The following is a 15,036-nucleotide window of genomic DNA, read 5'->3' as shown; positions in this document are numbered from 1 at the left end:
CACACATACATGCATACACATATATACACACACACAATGACATGCGTCACGACGTCCGCTAACTCCGACCTCACGTAGAAATCGGGGGCACGAGCGAGCATCGCAACTTGTGGGGGTCAGGTGAGAGGTGAGAGGTCAGGTCGATTGTTGACGGGACGATAATTGCTTAATGCGCAGATCTGGGTCACCGTGACCTGCTGGAATAGAAAAAAAAGAGCGGCAGACTTGGGCAGTGCATGACAGTTTCTCCATGAATACAACCATGAAATGGACCTGAAGTGTTCAATATACTAATACTTATAGATTAAAGACTTTTTTAAGTATCGTTTGAATGATGATAAACATTTTGTCTTAGGTAAATCCTTTTCCAGTTTATTCCATGTGTTAACACCTATAATAGATAAGCATTGGCTTTTTTTGGTTGTTCTGTATTGAGTTTTAAAGAAGTCGTTTGTTTGCCTAGTCGCATAGCGAGTTTCGTAAGTTGAGTAAAATTTCAATATGTTTTGATTCATGTGTTTATTGTAGATTTGGTGCATAACAATGGCAGTTTTGTACTTTATTAAGTCATTGAATTTGAGTAGATTTAGTTTTTTAAATAAATTATTTGTATGTTCCAAACGACCTACATTGCAGATTATACGCAGTGCCCTTTTTTGAGAGGTAATTATGCGTTGAAGATTAGTTTGATAAGTATTACCCCAAATTTCTGAACAATAGTTTAAGTATGGTAGTAGTAGACTACAATAAATGGTACGTAGGGTATTTTCATTGAGGATATTTCTCATTTTATGCATAATTCCTAAAGTTTTGGATATCTTATTTATCACGTGATTTATATGATGTTTCCAATTAAGTTGATCGTCTAAATACACGCCTAGGAATTTACTGACGGACGCTTTTTCAATAATTTCGTTGTTTATTTTGATCGGCTTAGTACTTTCATTATTTTTGTAGAAAAGCAGGTAGTTAGTTTTTGATACGTTTAAGGATAGCTTATTGGCTGAAAACCAGTTGGATAGTTGACATAATCCTTCATTAATTGTCTTGATCAGTTTGTCGGAATTTGTATCAGAGCATAGAATGGTGGTATCGTCGGCGAACAGTATAAATTTCATAAGGTTGGATACATTTGTAATGTCATTAATGTATAGTAAGAATAGTTTGGGTCCTAGAACTGAACCTTGAGGTACTCCGCATGTAACTGGTAGAATGTGTGATCTTTCTTCCTCAATGGCCACATATTGTTTCCTGTTTTTTAGATAACTTTTTAACCAGTCATTAACTTTACCTCTTAGCCCATAGTATTCGGCCTTTCGAATTAGGATTTCATGATTTACTGTGTCAAATGCCTTTTTAAGATCAATAAATATGCCGGCTGTCTTTTTCTTTTGTTCTATATTGTTAGTTATCTCTTCAATTAATTCCATTACTGCTGTAGACGTTGAAAGATTTCGTTGAAATCCATATTGACTATGGTAAATGACGTCATTTTTTTTTAGAAATGAGTCAAGGCGAATTGTGAATAACTTTTCAAGAATTTTGGAAAACTGTGGTAATAGTGAAATTGGTCTATAGTTATTATAACTTGATTTGTCGGCTGATTTGAATATCGGTATTACTTTTGCTATTTTCATTGCATCTGGAAATATCCCTTGTTCAAATGATTTATTGCATATTGTCAGAAAATGATCTTTGATGATAGGCATAATTTGTTTTATGAGGTTCATATTGATTCCTGTGCAATCGAGTGATTTCTTGTTCTGCATTGATTTTACTGTGTTCATAAGTTCGTTTTCCGTGACGGGTTTTAAAAACATAGTGTTATTTATTCGGTGTTTCAAAAATGTCTCGTAAGTTTGATGTGTTGTCTTTATTTGTTTCGCGAGGTTAAGTCCTACATGGGAGAAAAATTCATTAAATTCGTTTGCCACTTCTTTTTTAGTTTTTCCTTTTTTAATAATGTCTATGAATTCATTGGTGTTATTAATTTTGTGCCTAGTTAAGTTGTTTATTACTTCCCATGTCTTTTTTATATTACCTTTATAACCTTCAAGCAGTGTGTCATAGTATTTTTTTTCACAGTTGCTTAAAATTGTTGTAAGTTTGTTTTTGTACACTTTGTATTTGTTTTCGTCTGTCAAGGACTTGCTTTGAATTGATTTCTTGTAAAGTTGGTTTTTCTTTCGACACGCGTTCTTAAGACCGTTTGTAAACCATGGTTTTGAGTTTACGTTACGTGGTTTTATTTCTACTTCTCTTTCTGGGCAGCATTTGTTTACATTACTCATTATAATGCTTACAAATTCGTTATATGATAGATTGGCATTTTCTGACTCGTAAACCTGATCCCAATTTTCTTCTTTTAAGCATTGATTTAATTTTGCAATATCTTTTTTGTCAATTTTACGTTTAAGTACAATTCTGGGTTTTGTTATGCAGTGCATTTCTTTTGGACTGATAGTGAATACCGGTAGATGGTCACTTATATCACTTATTAAGATACCACTATGAATCTCGGAGTTTACAATATTGGTGAAAATGTTATCTATCAATGTTTCACTTGTATTTGTTATTCGGGTTGGTTTATTTATCAAAGGATATATACCTAAAGAGAAAATCATATCTGTAAAGTATCTTGTTTGTTCATGAGTCTCATACTTAAGTAAATCTATGTTGAAGTCACCACAGAGATATAGATTTTTATTTCTAAATGGAGTTATGATTTCTTCAAGCATATTTGTGAACTCATTGATGTTTGTGCCTGGCTTTCTGTAAATACTTGTTATGACGGTATTCTTTTTAGTTTTACTGAAAATCTCAACAGCTACGCATTCAAATAGGTTTTCATACGAATTAGTGGATTGATTTATTAGTTTGCATGAAATTGATTTTTTTATGAAGATAGAGACTCTGCCGCCTTTTTGGATCTGTCTATTAGCACTGTAAGGAGTATAGTCTTGTAAGAAGTTTACTAGACATCCTGGGTCAATCCATGTTTCGCTTATCACTATAACGTCAAAGCTTTTATTGAGTAACTTGAGATAACAGTCAATTTTCTGATAATTGGCGTTTAGGCTCCTTGCATTGATGTGAATTAGTGTGAAACCATCAATATCATGAAATACCGTGTCAAATTGTGTATCACTATAGTAATCGCTGTCTTTTGTTAATTTTGAGTAAAAATTTAATTCGGGGTCAATTTGGGTATTATTGTGATTAAATATCGAAAATTCCTTTTCTGATATTTTGTCTATTTCTTTATACTTCTTAATGGCGGTATATACATCTGGGTTTTTTTATGCGAGATTTGGCGCGGAAAACAAAATATTAATTTCTGTGTTTGAGATGGCATGATAGGGAAATGTTTTTGAGCAGTCTAGGCAGAACCAGTTATTGAAAATATTGGGGTTATTTTTGGCAGTATTTACGGGTATATTTGCACACATGAGATGATATAAATGTTTGCATAATGTACATTTGAGGTGATTGGTAGGGACAAGGGTATGGCATGAAGAACAGTTTTTTGATATGTTTGTTTTAGTTTTTGTGTTAGTTGTAGTGTTCATGGTTATATTTGTGTTAGAAGATTAAGGAATGTGAACTATTGAAATTCAACTAATTGTTCAAGATTACTTACTTGATGTACTTTTTCATCCTTGCACTTGATATACACCTTGCAGTCTCTTGTCTCTTGATAAATACACGAGTAAATACAGTATGTAACCAGGGGTATCTGCAGGAGTTTTTGTAGGTAGGGGGCAAAATTAAAGCTATTATACATATATGGTTAATGGTATAAGGTTATATCAAGATACTTCAAATTAGCCACATTACAGTAATAAACATTTGATAAATGTACATGGTATTTTATTAATTTTGCATTTTCCATGTAATTTTGTTTTACTAATTTTGTATTTTCCTTGCATTTTTATTAATTTTCTAGAAATTCCAGGGGGAGGGGGGGCAAGTGCCCCCCCCCCCTGACACCCATGTATTTACCTAGTTGTATTTTGCGGGAAGGGGAGCTTCACTCGTGGTGTCCCGCCTTTGTATCTCGCAGTGTCTTGTTTGCTTTGAAACTCATGACTGCTTTTTGCACACACTATTTCCTAGTCCAGTTTGTTCCAAGTATTTACCTAGTTGTAATATACGGGAGGGGAACTATGCTCGTGGTGACCCGTCTTTGTATCTCTCTGCATCAAGTTTTATCTTAAAATCTTGTATAGTGTTAGCACATACTGTTTTGTTGTCTAATTTGTTCCATGTATTTATCGCTCTGTGTGGGAAACTGTTCCTTTTCACGTTTTTTCTATAACTATCCTTTTTCAATTTTTTTCTGTGTCCTCTTGTTCTACCGTTTTCCCACACTAATAGGTCGTTCCTGTCTAAAACTTCCATTCCTTTCGTTATTCTGTAGATAGTTAGCAAATCTCCTCTTTCTCTTCTTTGTTCCAGAGTTGGTAGGTTCAATTTGGATAGTCTTTGCTCATATGTTAGTTCGGCGAGTGTCGGTGCTAGTTTGGTTGTTGCTCTTTGTAATCTTTCTAGTTTCTTAATATTCTTTTTGGTACTGGGTGTCCAAAGTGATGCTGCGTACTCAAGTTTTGTTCTTATTAGTGTACCGGTAGTTAGTATTTTCCTTATCATTTCTTCGTCCATATAAGTAAATGCCACTTTGATTGCTCTCAATAAGTTATAGGTTTCTCCGAACATCTTATTTATATGCTTATCTGGTTTCATGTCCTTTCCAATCATCACTCCAAGATCTTTTTCATAGTTTTTGTTTTTTATTTTTTCTTCCCCAATTCTGTAGTCTTTTGATATTCTGTTTCTACTCTTTCCAAATTCCATTATACTGCATTTCTTAATATTGAATTTTACTTCCCACTTTTGAGTCCAATTCCATATTGTGTCCAGATCTTGTTGCAATGAGTTGCAGTCCTCTTCCGTTTTTACCTTCTTAAGTAATTTTGCATCATCTGCAAAAAAATTTATATAGCACTCCACGCCTTCATTCATGTCATTAATGTATACAGCGAACATGATCGGGGCCAGTACTGATCCTTGTGGTACCCCGCTTTTTACTTCTTCCCAGTAGGAGAATTTTTCTCTAATTACAACTCTCATTTTCCTCCCAATCAGAAAGTCTTTCATCCATTCCAATAATTTTCCTCTGATGCCACCTTTTGACTCTATCTTATTTATTAGTTTCCTATGAGGTACCTTATCGAATGCCTTTTGCAGGTCCAGAAAAGCACAGTCTGCCCATCCATCTCTTTCTTGTATTATGTCTACTAATCTTGAGTAAAAGCAGATTAGATTTGTTGTACAGGATCTCCCTTGTCTAAATCCAAATTGATTTGGGTTCAGTATAGATTTTTCTAACAGGTATTTAACCCATCTGTTTTTTATCACACTTTCACAAATTTTTGCTATTGTGCTTGTTAGTGAGAGTGGTCTGTAGTTAGATGGATCTTCCTTATCACCTCCCTTATAAATTGGTACAATGTTTGCTTTTTTCCAGTCCAATGGTACTTTTCCTTCTTTAAGTGATGATTTTATTATATTATATATTTTGTCAGTTAATTCTTCCATGCATTCTTTCAGTATCCAGTTTGCTATTCCGTCTGGGCCATGTGATTTTCTGACATCCAGGGTTTTAATTTGATCACTGATTTCTTTTTGTGTTACGTTTATTTCTTTCGTTGCTGGGGATAATTCTCTATCTCTAACTTCACTGTTAGGCGAGTTTTTTATTGTGAATACTGATCTGAAGTGTTTGTACATTATTTCAGCCATTTCCAGTTCTTCTGTAAATTCCTTTTTATCTTGGCGCAGTTTTTCTATTTCCTGTTTATTTTTCAGTTTTCCATTTACATATTTGTAAAATAGTTTGGGTTCTTCTTTACATTTGTCTATTATATTTTTTTTATTTTCTTTGCATGTCCTCTTGTGCTTCTCCTATCCCAGTTTAACAAGTCCTCTCTATCAAGTATTTTCTGTGCCTTTCATGATTCTGTAGATGGTCAGTAGGTCACCTCTCTCTCTCTTCTTCGCTCCAGAGTTGGTAAATCTAGTTTAGCCAATCTCTCCTCATATGACAAGTTTGCGAGTGTAGGTCCCATTTTTGTTGTTGCTCTCTGGATTCTTTCTATTTTCTTTATATTCATTTTGGTACTGGGTGACAGCAATGTTGCTGCATATTCTAGTATAGGCCTTATCAGTGTGACCAATATTTTTTTTAATAATTTCTTCATCCAAATATGTAAATGCCACTTTTATTGATCTTAGCAAGTTGTAGGATTCTCCAACAATTTTGTTTATTTGTTTGTCATAGGATATGTCGTTCGATATAATTACACCCAAATCTTTTTCGGATCTCTCCTTCTTTACCTCCTTGGTTTCAATTGTATATTGTCCTGATATTCTGTTTTTGCTTTTTCCAAACTCCATTATGCTACACTTCTTAATATTGAAGTCCACCTTCCATTTCTGACTCCAGTTCCATACATTATTCAGGTCTTCCTGCAGTGATTCGCAATCCTCTTCAGTTTTTACTTTCATTAACAGTTTGGCATCGTCAGCAAAGAAGCTCATGTAACACTTCACATCCTCATCCATGTCATTCACATAAATAGCAAACATTATTGGAGCTAGTACAGATCCCTGTGGTACTCCACTGATCACCTTTTTCCAATCTGAATATTTTTCTCTGAGCACTAGTCTCATCTTTCTACCAATCAGGAAGTCCTCCATCCATTTTAGTAGGTTCCCTTGTATCCCTCCTATATGTTCGAGTTTCTTTAATAATTTTTTGTGTGGTACTTTGTCAAAAAGCTTTTTGTAAGTCCAGGAAGGCACAGTCAGCCCATCCATTCCTTTCTTACACTATGTCTATTAATCCTGAGTAGAAACATATTAAGTTTGTGGTACATGATCTTCCTTGTCTGAACCCAAATTATCTTGGGTTTATTATATTGTTGTCTTCCAAGTGTTTTACCCATCTATTCATGATGATTTTCTCACAGATTTTGGCTATAATACTTGTTAGTGAGACTGGCCTATAGTTAGTTGGCTCTTCCTTGTTTCCTTCTTTATATATTGGTACAATGTTAGCATTTTTTCAGTCTTTTTGTGTTTTTCCTTCTTTAAAGGTCAGATATCAACAGATATACCATTCGCTAAAAATCATCGTATTGCTCGAAAAAGTACTTTTTAAAAGCATACAAATAAAGTTTTTACCTATTACAGAAGAATTTATTCAGAAAATTCACTTTTAATTGCGCCTTGCATACCACTTTTCCGAAGTCTAGATATTCAGAATAACAATATTGTTTGTTTGGCAACTGTGACGTCACGAACGCGGAATTCCACGAACCTTTCCCGAAGTGCACGGGCGGAATGTTTCAAATAGCAGACGATGCAATGAAATGAAGACAAAACTGTTTTTTGCCAAATTTGATAAGATGTAGATGGTGGAATTATATAGAATACTGTCAGTATGTTTTTTTATGTACATTAAACTGTAAATACAGTTTACAGTTTAATTTTTTTTATGTACATTAAACTGTAAATACAGTTTACAGTTTAATGTACATAAAAAAAACATACTGACAGTATTCTATATAATTCCACCATCTACATCTTATCAAATTTGGCAAAAAACAGTTTTGTCTTCATTTCATTGCGTCGTCTGCTATTCGAAACATTCCGCCCGTGCGCTTCGGGAAAGGTTCGGGGAATTCCGCGTTCGTGACATCACAGTTGCCAAACAAACAATATTGTTATTCTGAATATCTAGACTTCGGAAAAGTGGTATGCGAGGCACAATTAAAAGTGAATTTTCTGAATAAATTCTTCTGTAATAGGTAAAAACTTTATTTGTATGCTTTTAAAAAGTACTTTTTCGATGATTTTTAGTGAATGGTATATCTGTTGATATCTGACCTTTAAGTGAGCAATTTATTATGGTATGTATTTTGTCCGTTAGTTCTTCTTTGCATTCTTTTAGAATCCAATTTACAATTCCATCCGGGCCATATGATTTCCTGACGTCAAGGTTTGATAGATGTTCTAATATTTCTTATTGTGCTATTGTTATGTCGCTCATTGGGGGGAGATTGCCTTTCATTACCTTCATTCCAATATTGTGCTTTCCTTGTAGTGAAGACAGAATTAAAGTGATTTTTCATGATTTTGGCCATTTCTAAATCTTCTGTGTATTCTATATTTCCTTGGTATAGTTTCACCATTTCTTGCTTGTTTTTAAGTTTACAATTCATTTATTGATAGAATAGTTTGGGTTGCTCTTTGCATTTATCTATAATATTCTTTTCATGGTTCCTTTTTTCCTCTCTTCTCACTTTACATACTCATTTCCATAGTTTATATAGACTTGCCATTTTCCAGGTTTTGTTTTTATCTTTTCTCCACCTTTTCCAAGCTCTGTCCCTTCTGTCTTTTGCCTCACTGCATCTTTTGTTGAACCAGCATTTAATGTACACTCCCGCTTCTGTCTTGGTACGTGCTTATTTACCCCTTCATTGTAATTATCCATCAAGATATTCCATTTCTCTTCCATTTTTGTCTTTTCCATGTAAAAATTTTCCCGGTTTGCATTCTGAAAGAATTTCTTTAGTTTTGCAAAATCCTTTTTGTTGTACAACAGTCTTCCTTTTCTATGCTTTTCATTTCTCTCCATGTATATAACTTCCTCTAGTTCAGTTTCAATGAGTATATGGTCACTCCTTTCAATTGGTGTCTTGTATTGGATTTTATCCACAATTTCAGGTTTTATTGTAAAAATTAAATCTAGTTTCGACGGCTATTCGTTGTTTCTGTATCTGGTGTTTTCACTGACCCACTGAGTCATTGTGTATTCCATGGTCATATCTAGTAGTACATTACCCCACAAGTCATCTCGTCCTTGCACTGTCATGTTTTCCCAACAAATTTCTTTGCAATTGAAGTCCCCCATAATTACCAGATTACCCCCGCCCAATAGTATCTTGTCTAATGATTTCCTTGTATCCTCTAACATTTTTGTATGCTCGTTCTAAGTCACCACAAACTTTCTACTTTTCATGTTCTTTTCTTCAACTTTTATCATGATCAGTTCTACATTATCTTTGCCCTCTGCTATTTTTATCACATTCAAGTTTTTCTTGGCCAAGAACATGATTCCTCCTCCCTGTTTCTTGTCTCTGTTTTTAATCCAGTAATTATATAGTCCATTTCCAACATTGATGGATGGTATTTCGCCCCTTAGTTTAGTCTCCACAATTCCCATTATGTCTGGCTTTTCTTCTAGCAGGTAATCATTAAGTTCGTTCAGTCCTAAAGTTAATCTGTCGATGTTGGTACAGGACACTCAATTTTCTTCTCTATTTTTTTTTTTTTCTGTCTTTGGTTCGCCCATTCTGATGTACCATTTCCTCAGTCTCATGTCGATTACTCTCTAATGGAATTTCTTGCTTTCTGTCTCCATTCTTTTTGCATTTTTTTCCTTTGCTTCATCTCTTAGTGTCTTTTATTTTTCTAATTCCTCAGTACTCATTTCTCTTTTCATCCATATCTTATTGTATTTTTCACTCCTTGCCAAGTAACCTACTTTTTCAAATATGTCTTCTACTGCCATTTGTGATCTTAGTTTTATCTTTAGTAGTCGATTTCTATCCTTAGAATAGTGACCGATCCTATATGTTTCTTTAAAGTGTTTACCTGTGTAGACATAATACATGAATACTTCATTAGTTTTTATATGTTTCAGACATTCAGTCAGTATTGTCCCATTTGTGTGGAAGATGCTACAGAACAATCCAAACCTACACCAAGAATTGCACTGCAACCCAAAGGAATGCACAAATGGCTATGGAACTCCTTTCCTAATATCTGTAAGCTATTTGCCATATTTATCTAAGTAGTTGGTACTTGTATACTGTTGTACATAATGGCTCGTGTTACTGTGGTAATGCCCCACCCTTTCACTACAAATGATATTTTATCCATAAAATGCACCACAGGGTAAGCAAATAAGATATCAGGTGTAATCAGAACAATTGTGATCACAAGATTTGAACAACAAAAAAGATCATAATTGTATACAAGTCATCTATACCTCTGAATATGAATAGGATCAAGAGAATAAATTGATGTTCAACTTTGCAGATAAAGAGACTAGAAGCAATGAACTACTTATTGTTGAAAGAAAGAAATTATTTTATTTAGGTGTTGAGATCATTGAAGGGAGTGGACAAAAATGATAGAGAAGTTCTGTTGGTCTTTGTCATGGGAACAATTTGGAAAAGACCAGTCTGAGAGTTATTAACCCCTGCCATACGGTGCCATACACGTAGGTGTCATGAGGAGCAAGTGGATTCGCGACGCTGCCATATCGGCGTCTTGATTATATTTATTGTAGTCGCCCCTGTGTTTTTACATTTTCCCTAATCTGCTCTTAATCCCATTCTCTGTGGTTTTCAAAATTCACGGGTGAAAGAGAGAACGATCGATATAAGCGGTGACCATATTTTATGATGCGAGTATTATTACGACATGTCGTACGGCTGGCATTGGCTGCTGCCCGCGAGATTTAAGTCCCGTAGTGAAGTGGTTAAAAATAATTTTTTCCACACAGATGCTTCAACTCAAGGAATAGCCTAGATGATATAAACCAAATTAAAACCATAAATGAATTTGAAATTAGGTATGATTGAGAATAAGAGGACTTCCACAAACATAGCTCCTCTCATATATACTATAATAAGGCAATTACACTAAATTTTGCATCTATAGTGTGGTTCTCCATAATCTTTAAGAATGGTTGGTGTACTACAAGAGAGGACATCAATGAATAACTCAATGGGAAGTGAAACAGTTATAAAAATTAAAGAGGAAAAAGATCTGGGAGTGTTCATCATTGATAACTTGTCACCAGATAAACATAATAGTATTGTGTATATCTTTTTATTATGTTTTTCTTTAATGAGCCTCTATGGTACCTAAGAAGGGTAGTGAAAGTGTAAAAGTGAAAAAAAAGGAGGTAAAGAAAGAGATCATACAGAAGTGTGACAATGGCATTTGTTGTCTCTGATGTGGGTTTCAATTTGGCTTAGCAATATCATTGATCTATGCCATTCTCAAGAACAAAGATGCTGATATTGTCAAAAGAGTGTGATCACCAAGCAAAGATTACAGACTTTAGAATAAATAGAAAAGTTGCTGTTGATTTGGATCAATGAAAAGCATTTGTCCGACAACAGTACGTTGGAGGCTATCATTTGTGACAAAGGAAGGCTTTTGCATCTACATATGCTCAAGAAAACTCTTGGATCAATACCTGAGGCTGGTTTGTAAAAAAAAGTGAAGAGTCCTGGTATGTACATCTTTAGGCATGAAATACAGATCAAAAGGTTAAAAAAAAAATGTATTTGGGGGTCAAAAATGGATTAATTTAATATTGATTCTTAAGGATTTTTTCTGTTTTAGAATAAATCAGTTTTAGAAAAAAAAAAGTTTGACTATAGCTCCAATTGCATAGAAACTGGGTTGATTAAATATTTGACTGGACAATATTTTATGCTATTGTGTATAGTTACCCAGATTAATATGTTTGTTGATTATACTTGTATGATAGGTTATAATCATGCTGTTTATAATAAATTACATTTGCTGTATCCATTTTTCTCCTTTTAATTGTAGTTTTGTATTGTCACAGGCTACAGGGGAGATGGAACAGATCTTTTGGGGTAGCACACAACGGAAAACCATCACTAGTGCTTTGTATACTATCCACTTAAGGCCATGTGTTATTCTGCACAACTTGCTACCTGTGCCCCTCTCCCTCACACCCCCTGGAGAAATGACCTCTAGTGTACTCATGCCTGGGCTGGCTCTACACCTCACACGGGCACAGCTTGGACTTATGGTTCTTGAAATTCAGGTATGCATCTAGATAAGTATTACTTAGCATTGTCATATTTTCTTCTGCTGAATGATGCACATACCAACATATACAAGGGAGGTAACCAAAAAACAAAGGCATAAGAATTAGAGTACTGGTTGGAAAACTCCCAGACCCTCTTATACCTTTACTTTTTATAGGAATGTCCCCTTTGGGGATACAGGGAGAAGGATGCCTAGTCCTATCCCCATTCTGTTTTTGTTGCCTCATACAATTCAGGTGGAAAGACTTGGTGGCAAAATTCTTTTCCCTCACCACAGGGTTCCGCAAAATGAGAAAATGAAACTTCAGAGAAATGGTACAAAACAGTGGGAAGAGTCGGGGGGACAGCATAACAGAGGGACAGTCACAGTATAATAAGGTATCATAATTTCTCTATGAATAGAGATTTCCTCTACCACAGACAAATTGATGAATTATACTGTTTTGTAATGTCTAGAAAAGATTTTTAAAGAGGATAGAGAGCTCAACCAACCAATCTGTCCTTTGCACCAGGCCTTTCTTGCAGTAGGCCTATAACCTCAGGTAAACAGTCACAGCCACCAGTTTGGTCCAAAAGTTGCCCAAAGAAGAGATTTTATATTGTTTGGGGGTATTTGAGACTTTAGCTCATAAAAAAGGAAAGGTTTCCCCTTTATATGTGTGCATACTGGAGATGAACTAATGATGGGCACCTGATGTGGTGGAACTGCCAATTTTCAAAGCCTATCAAACCCCCACACCTCCATCAGGAACTGACATTCAGTCACTGGACTGGATCCCAAGAGCTCTCTATATCAACTTTGATTTATTTCTTACACCTCACATCTGAAGAGCTGACAGTTGGTGACATTCCCACACCAATACAGTATAGACACCTGTCAAAATTTTCTCCCCAGAGAGATTTGTAGAATGACCTTGAAACTTAGCAGCTGTTGTGGGGTAGCAGGTTTTCTACCTAATGAAATTTTAGGCAGTGTTTATAATTTCATATGTATTTTATTATATATTAAGAGGAGCTAAGATAAGAAGGAGGGAAGGTGTCACATGCTAGGTCTTGTATTTGAGTTCGTACATCGAATCATAAGCTGTGACTTGAGTAGTTCCTGTAATCCAACTCCTAGAGTAACACTTAGCCTCTTATGATCAATTTTTACCTCACTGAATAAGGAAAGCGTTGAATGTACTTACTCAATTTAATACATGAATCTAATTACAATATTCCTTGTACATACATATACCAAGATTTTTTCCCCCTTACAAGGGAGGTAGCCAAAAAGGAAAAGGCATAAGATCATTCCCACCCATTCCATCCCTAAATACACTCCACACCCCTCCACCTCCCTCTTATCTTAGCACCTCCTGGATGATGGGTTCTCCCTGCACCTTGTCCACTGCCCTGGGTCAGAAGCAGTGTCGCAAGACACAGCACATCCACAGCAAGGCTGCTTCATTAAATCAGCGACCCCCCTCTCCGTCCCCTCATGCATAAAAGGAGAAGACGGGGAGAAATCCCTTTGGGCTGCATCAAATTTTGCTCACACATACTACCATTCCACCTCATGCATCACATCATCCATATACAACCACTCCCCTTGTACTTACAATTAAGTCGGTGTGAAAAGAGTGCGAGCACGATAATCAGGAGGACTCAAAAGTGCCCTTACGTCTTTTTTATGCTACAACTGTACAACACCAGTGCCATGGCACAGGTACCAATGTATGCCAATGTAACCTGTCCTATTTGTATTTACCCAGCTCCACACAATTTACCTTTATTTTTATTTTTGTGTGAAGAGGGCTTACAATATAGTCACTAATGCTTATCTAAAACATGTAGGTGACGGGGCATGGAAGTGAAGGTCCTACTTCGATTCTTCACTTTGATTTACATGCCCTCTCACCTCTGTTGGCAGGAGGCCCCGATTTTGTATTCCTCCACTGCCAGTTTCCAAGTCTTCCACGTCATCTGTGTGTGCGATGCCAGCATCCGTTGTGTAACATGTCATGTAACATGATGTCCTTTGTGTAACATGTCATGTAACATGACGGTAGGGTAGCGAATGAGAGTGAAATGGGTGATGAAATAGGTGGGAGTGGAATTATGCCTTTTGATTTTGACTACCTCCCTGGTAAGGGGGAAAAAGCCCTTGGTATATTTATTTATGTATTTACCTAATTGTAGTATACAGGAAAAGAGCATTGCTCATTGGAACCCATTTCCTGTTCTCTAATTTTCTAACATACCTAGACTCAAATTCATGTACAGTTCTAGCCTAATCTATATCCTTGATTTCTAATTATATTTAGATTTGAACTCATGTATTATTTGAGCTTGGGCTATATTGCCCAAGCTATTCCACATATTTTTGCATCTATATGGAAAAATATTTCTTCACATCCTTTCAATATGTGGTCTTTCTTAATTTAATTCCATGACCTATTAAATCCCTACCATCTTTAATCAGATCTCTTCTGTCAGTGCAACCTATCCCATTTAGTGACCTGAATACTGTAATCATATCACCTCTTTCTCTTTAATCTTTCAAAGTTGGCGGATCCAGTACATATACTGTATTTACCTAGTTATATTATACGGGAAGGGGAGCTATGCTCATGTTCACTCCCCCTCCCATGTGTACTTATGCTTGACTTTCTTCCGAAACACCGTATTTGCTATCATCAACTTGACACATTTCCACCATCAGCTCTCCACTATGATTCCGGGAACACACTTCCCAACCACTCCATCAATTGGACCATTTCCTACCCTAGCATTAAGGTCTCCCAGTACTATTACATTGACATTTCTCCCTAAATCCTCTATGCACTCATTTAAATCTATCCAAAAGGCCTCCCTTTCCTCCACACACTTCTCACTGCCAGGCCCATATGCACTTACAAAGACCCACATCTCCTTTCCCAGTTTCAGCTTCATCCACATTATCCTTGAGGAAACCTCCTTCCACTCCACTACACGTTTACCTATCTCTTCACTTACTAGAATAGCCACCCCTTCCCTCCCTCGCCCTCTCTTCACTCCCGATAACCTCCCACTTACACTCCCAAACTTACACTCACCGTTCCCTTTC

At 35.8% G+C, this 15,036-nt stretch overlaps 1 protein-coding gene across 11 annotated transcripts in view; it reads left to right on the top strand.

Annotated features, from left to right (window-relative positions):
- Positions 1–15,036, top strand: part of Vps13 (vacuolar protein sorting 13C) — a 1,483,510-nt gene that overhangs the window by 1,035,404 nt on the left and 433,070 nt on the right. For all 11 annotated transcript variants that reach the window (XM_076210284.1, XM_076210280.1, XM_076210283.1 and 8 more), the window contains 2 exons: positions 9,773–9,896; positions 11,720–11,944. In XM_076210284.1, coding sequence (XP_076066399.1) covers positions 9,773–9,896; positions 11,720–11,944 — 349 coding nt within the window. The remainder of the gene's footprint in view (positions 1–9,772; positions 9,897–11,719; positions 11,945–15,036) is intronic.

This window comes from Oratosquilla oratoria, chromosome 27 (genome assembly GCF_046742065.1).
Source record: "Oratosquilla oratoria isolate Oo_2021 chromosome 27, ASM4674206v1, whole genome shotgun sequence".
Classification (NCBI taxonomy): domain Eukaryota; kingdom Metazoa; phylum Arthropoda; class Malacostraca; order Stomatopoda; family Squillidae; genus Oratosquilla; species Oratosquilla oratoria.
The sequence above is the reverse complement of the archived record's forward strand: the minus strand, read 5'-3'. Positions and strand labels throughout refer to the sequence as shown.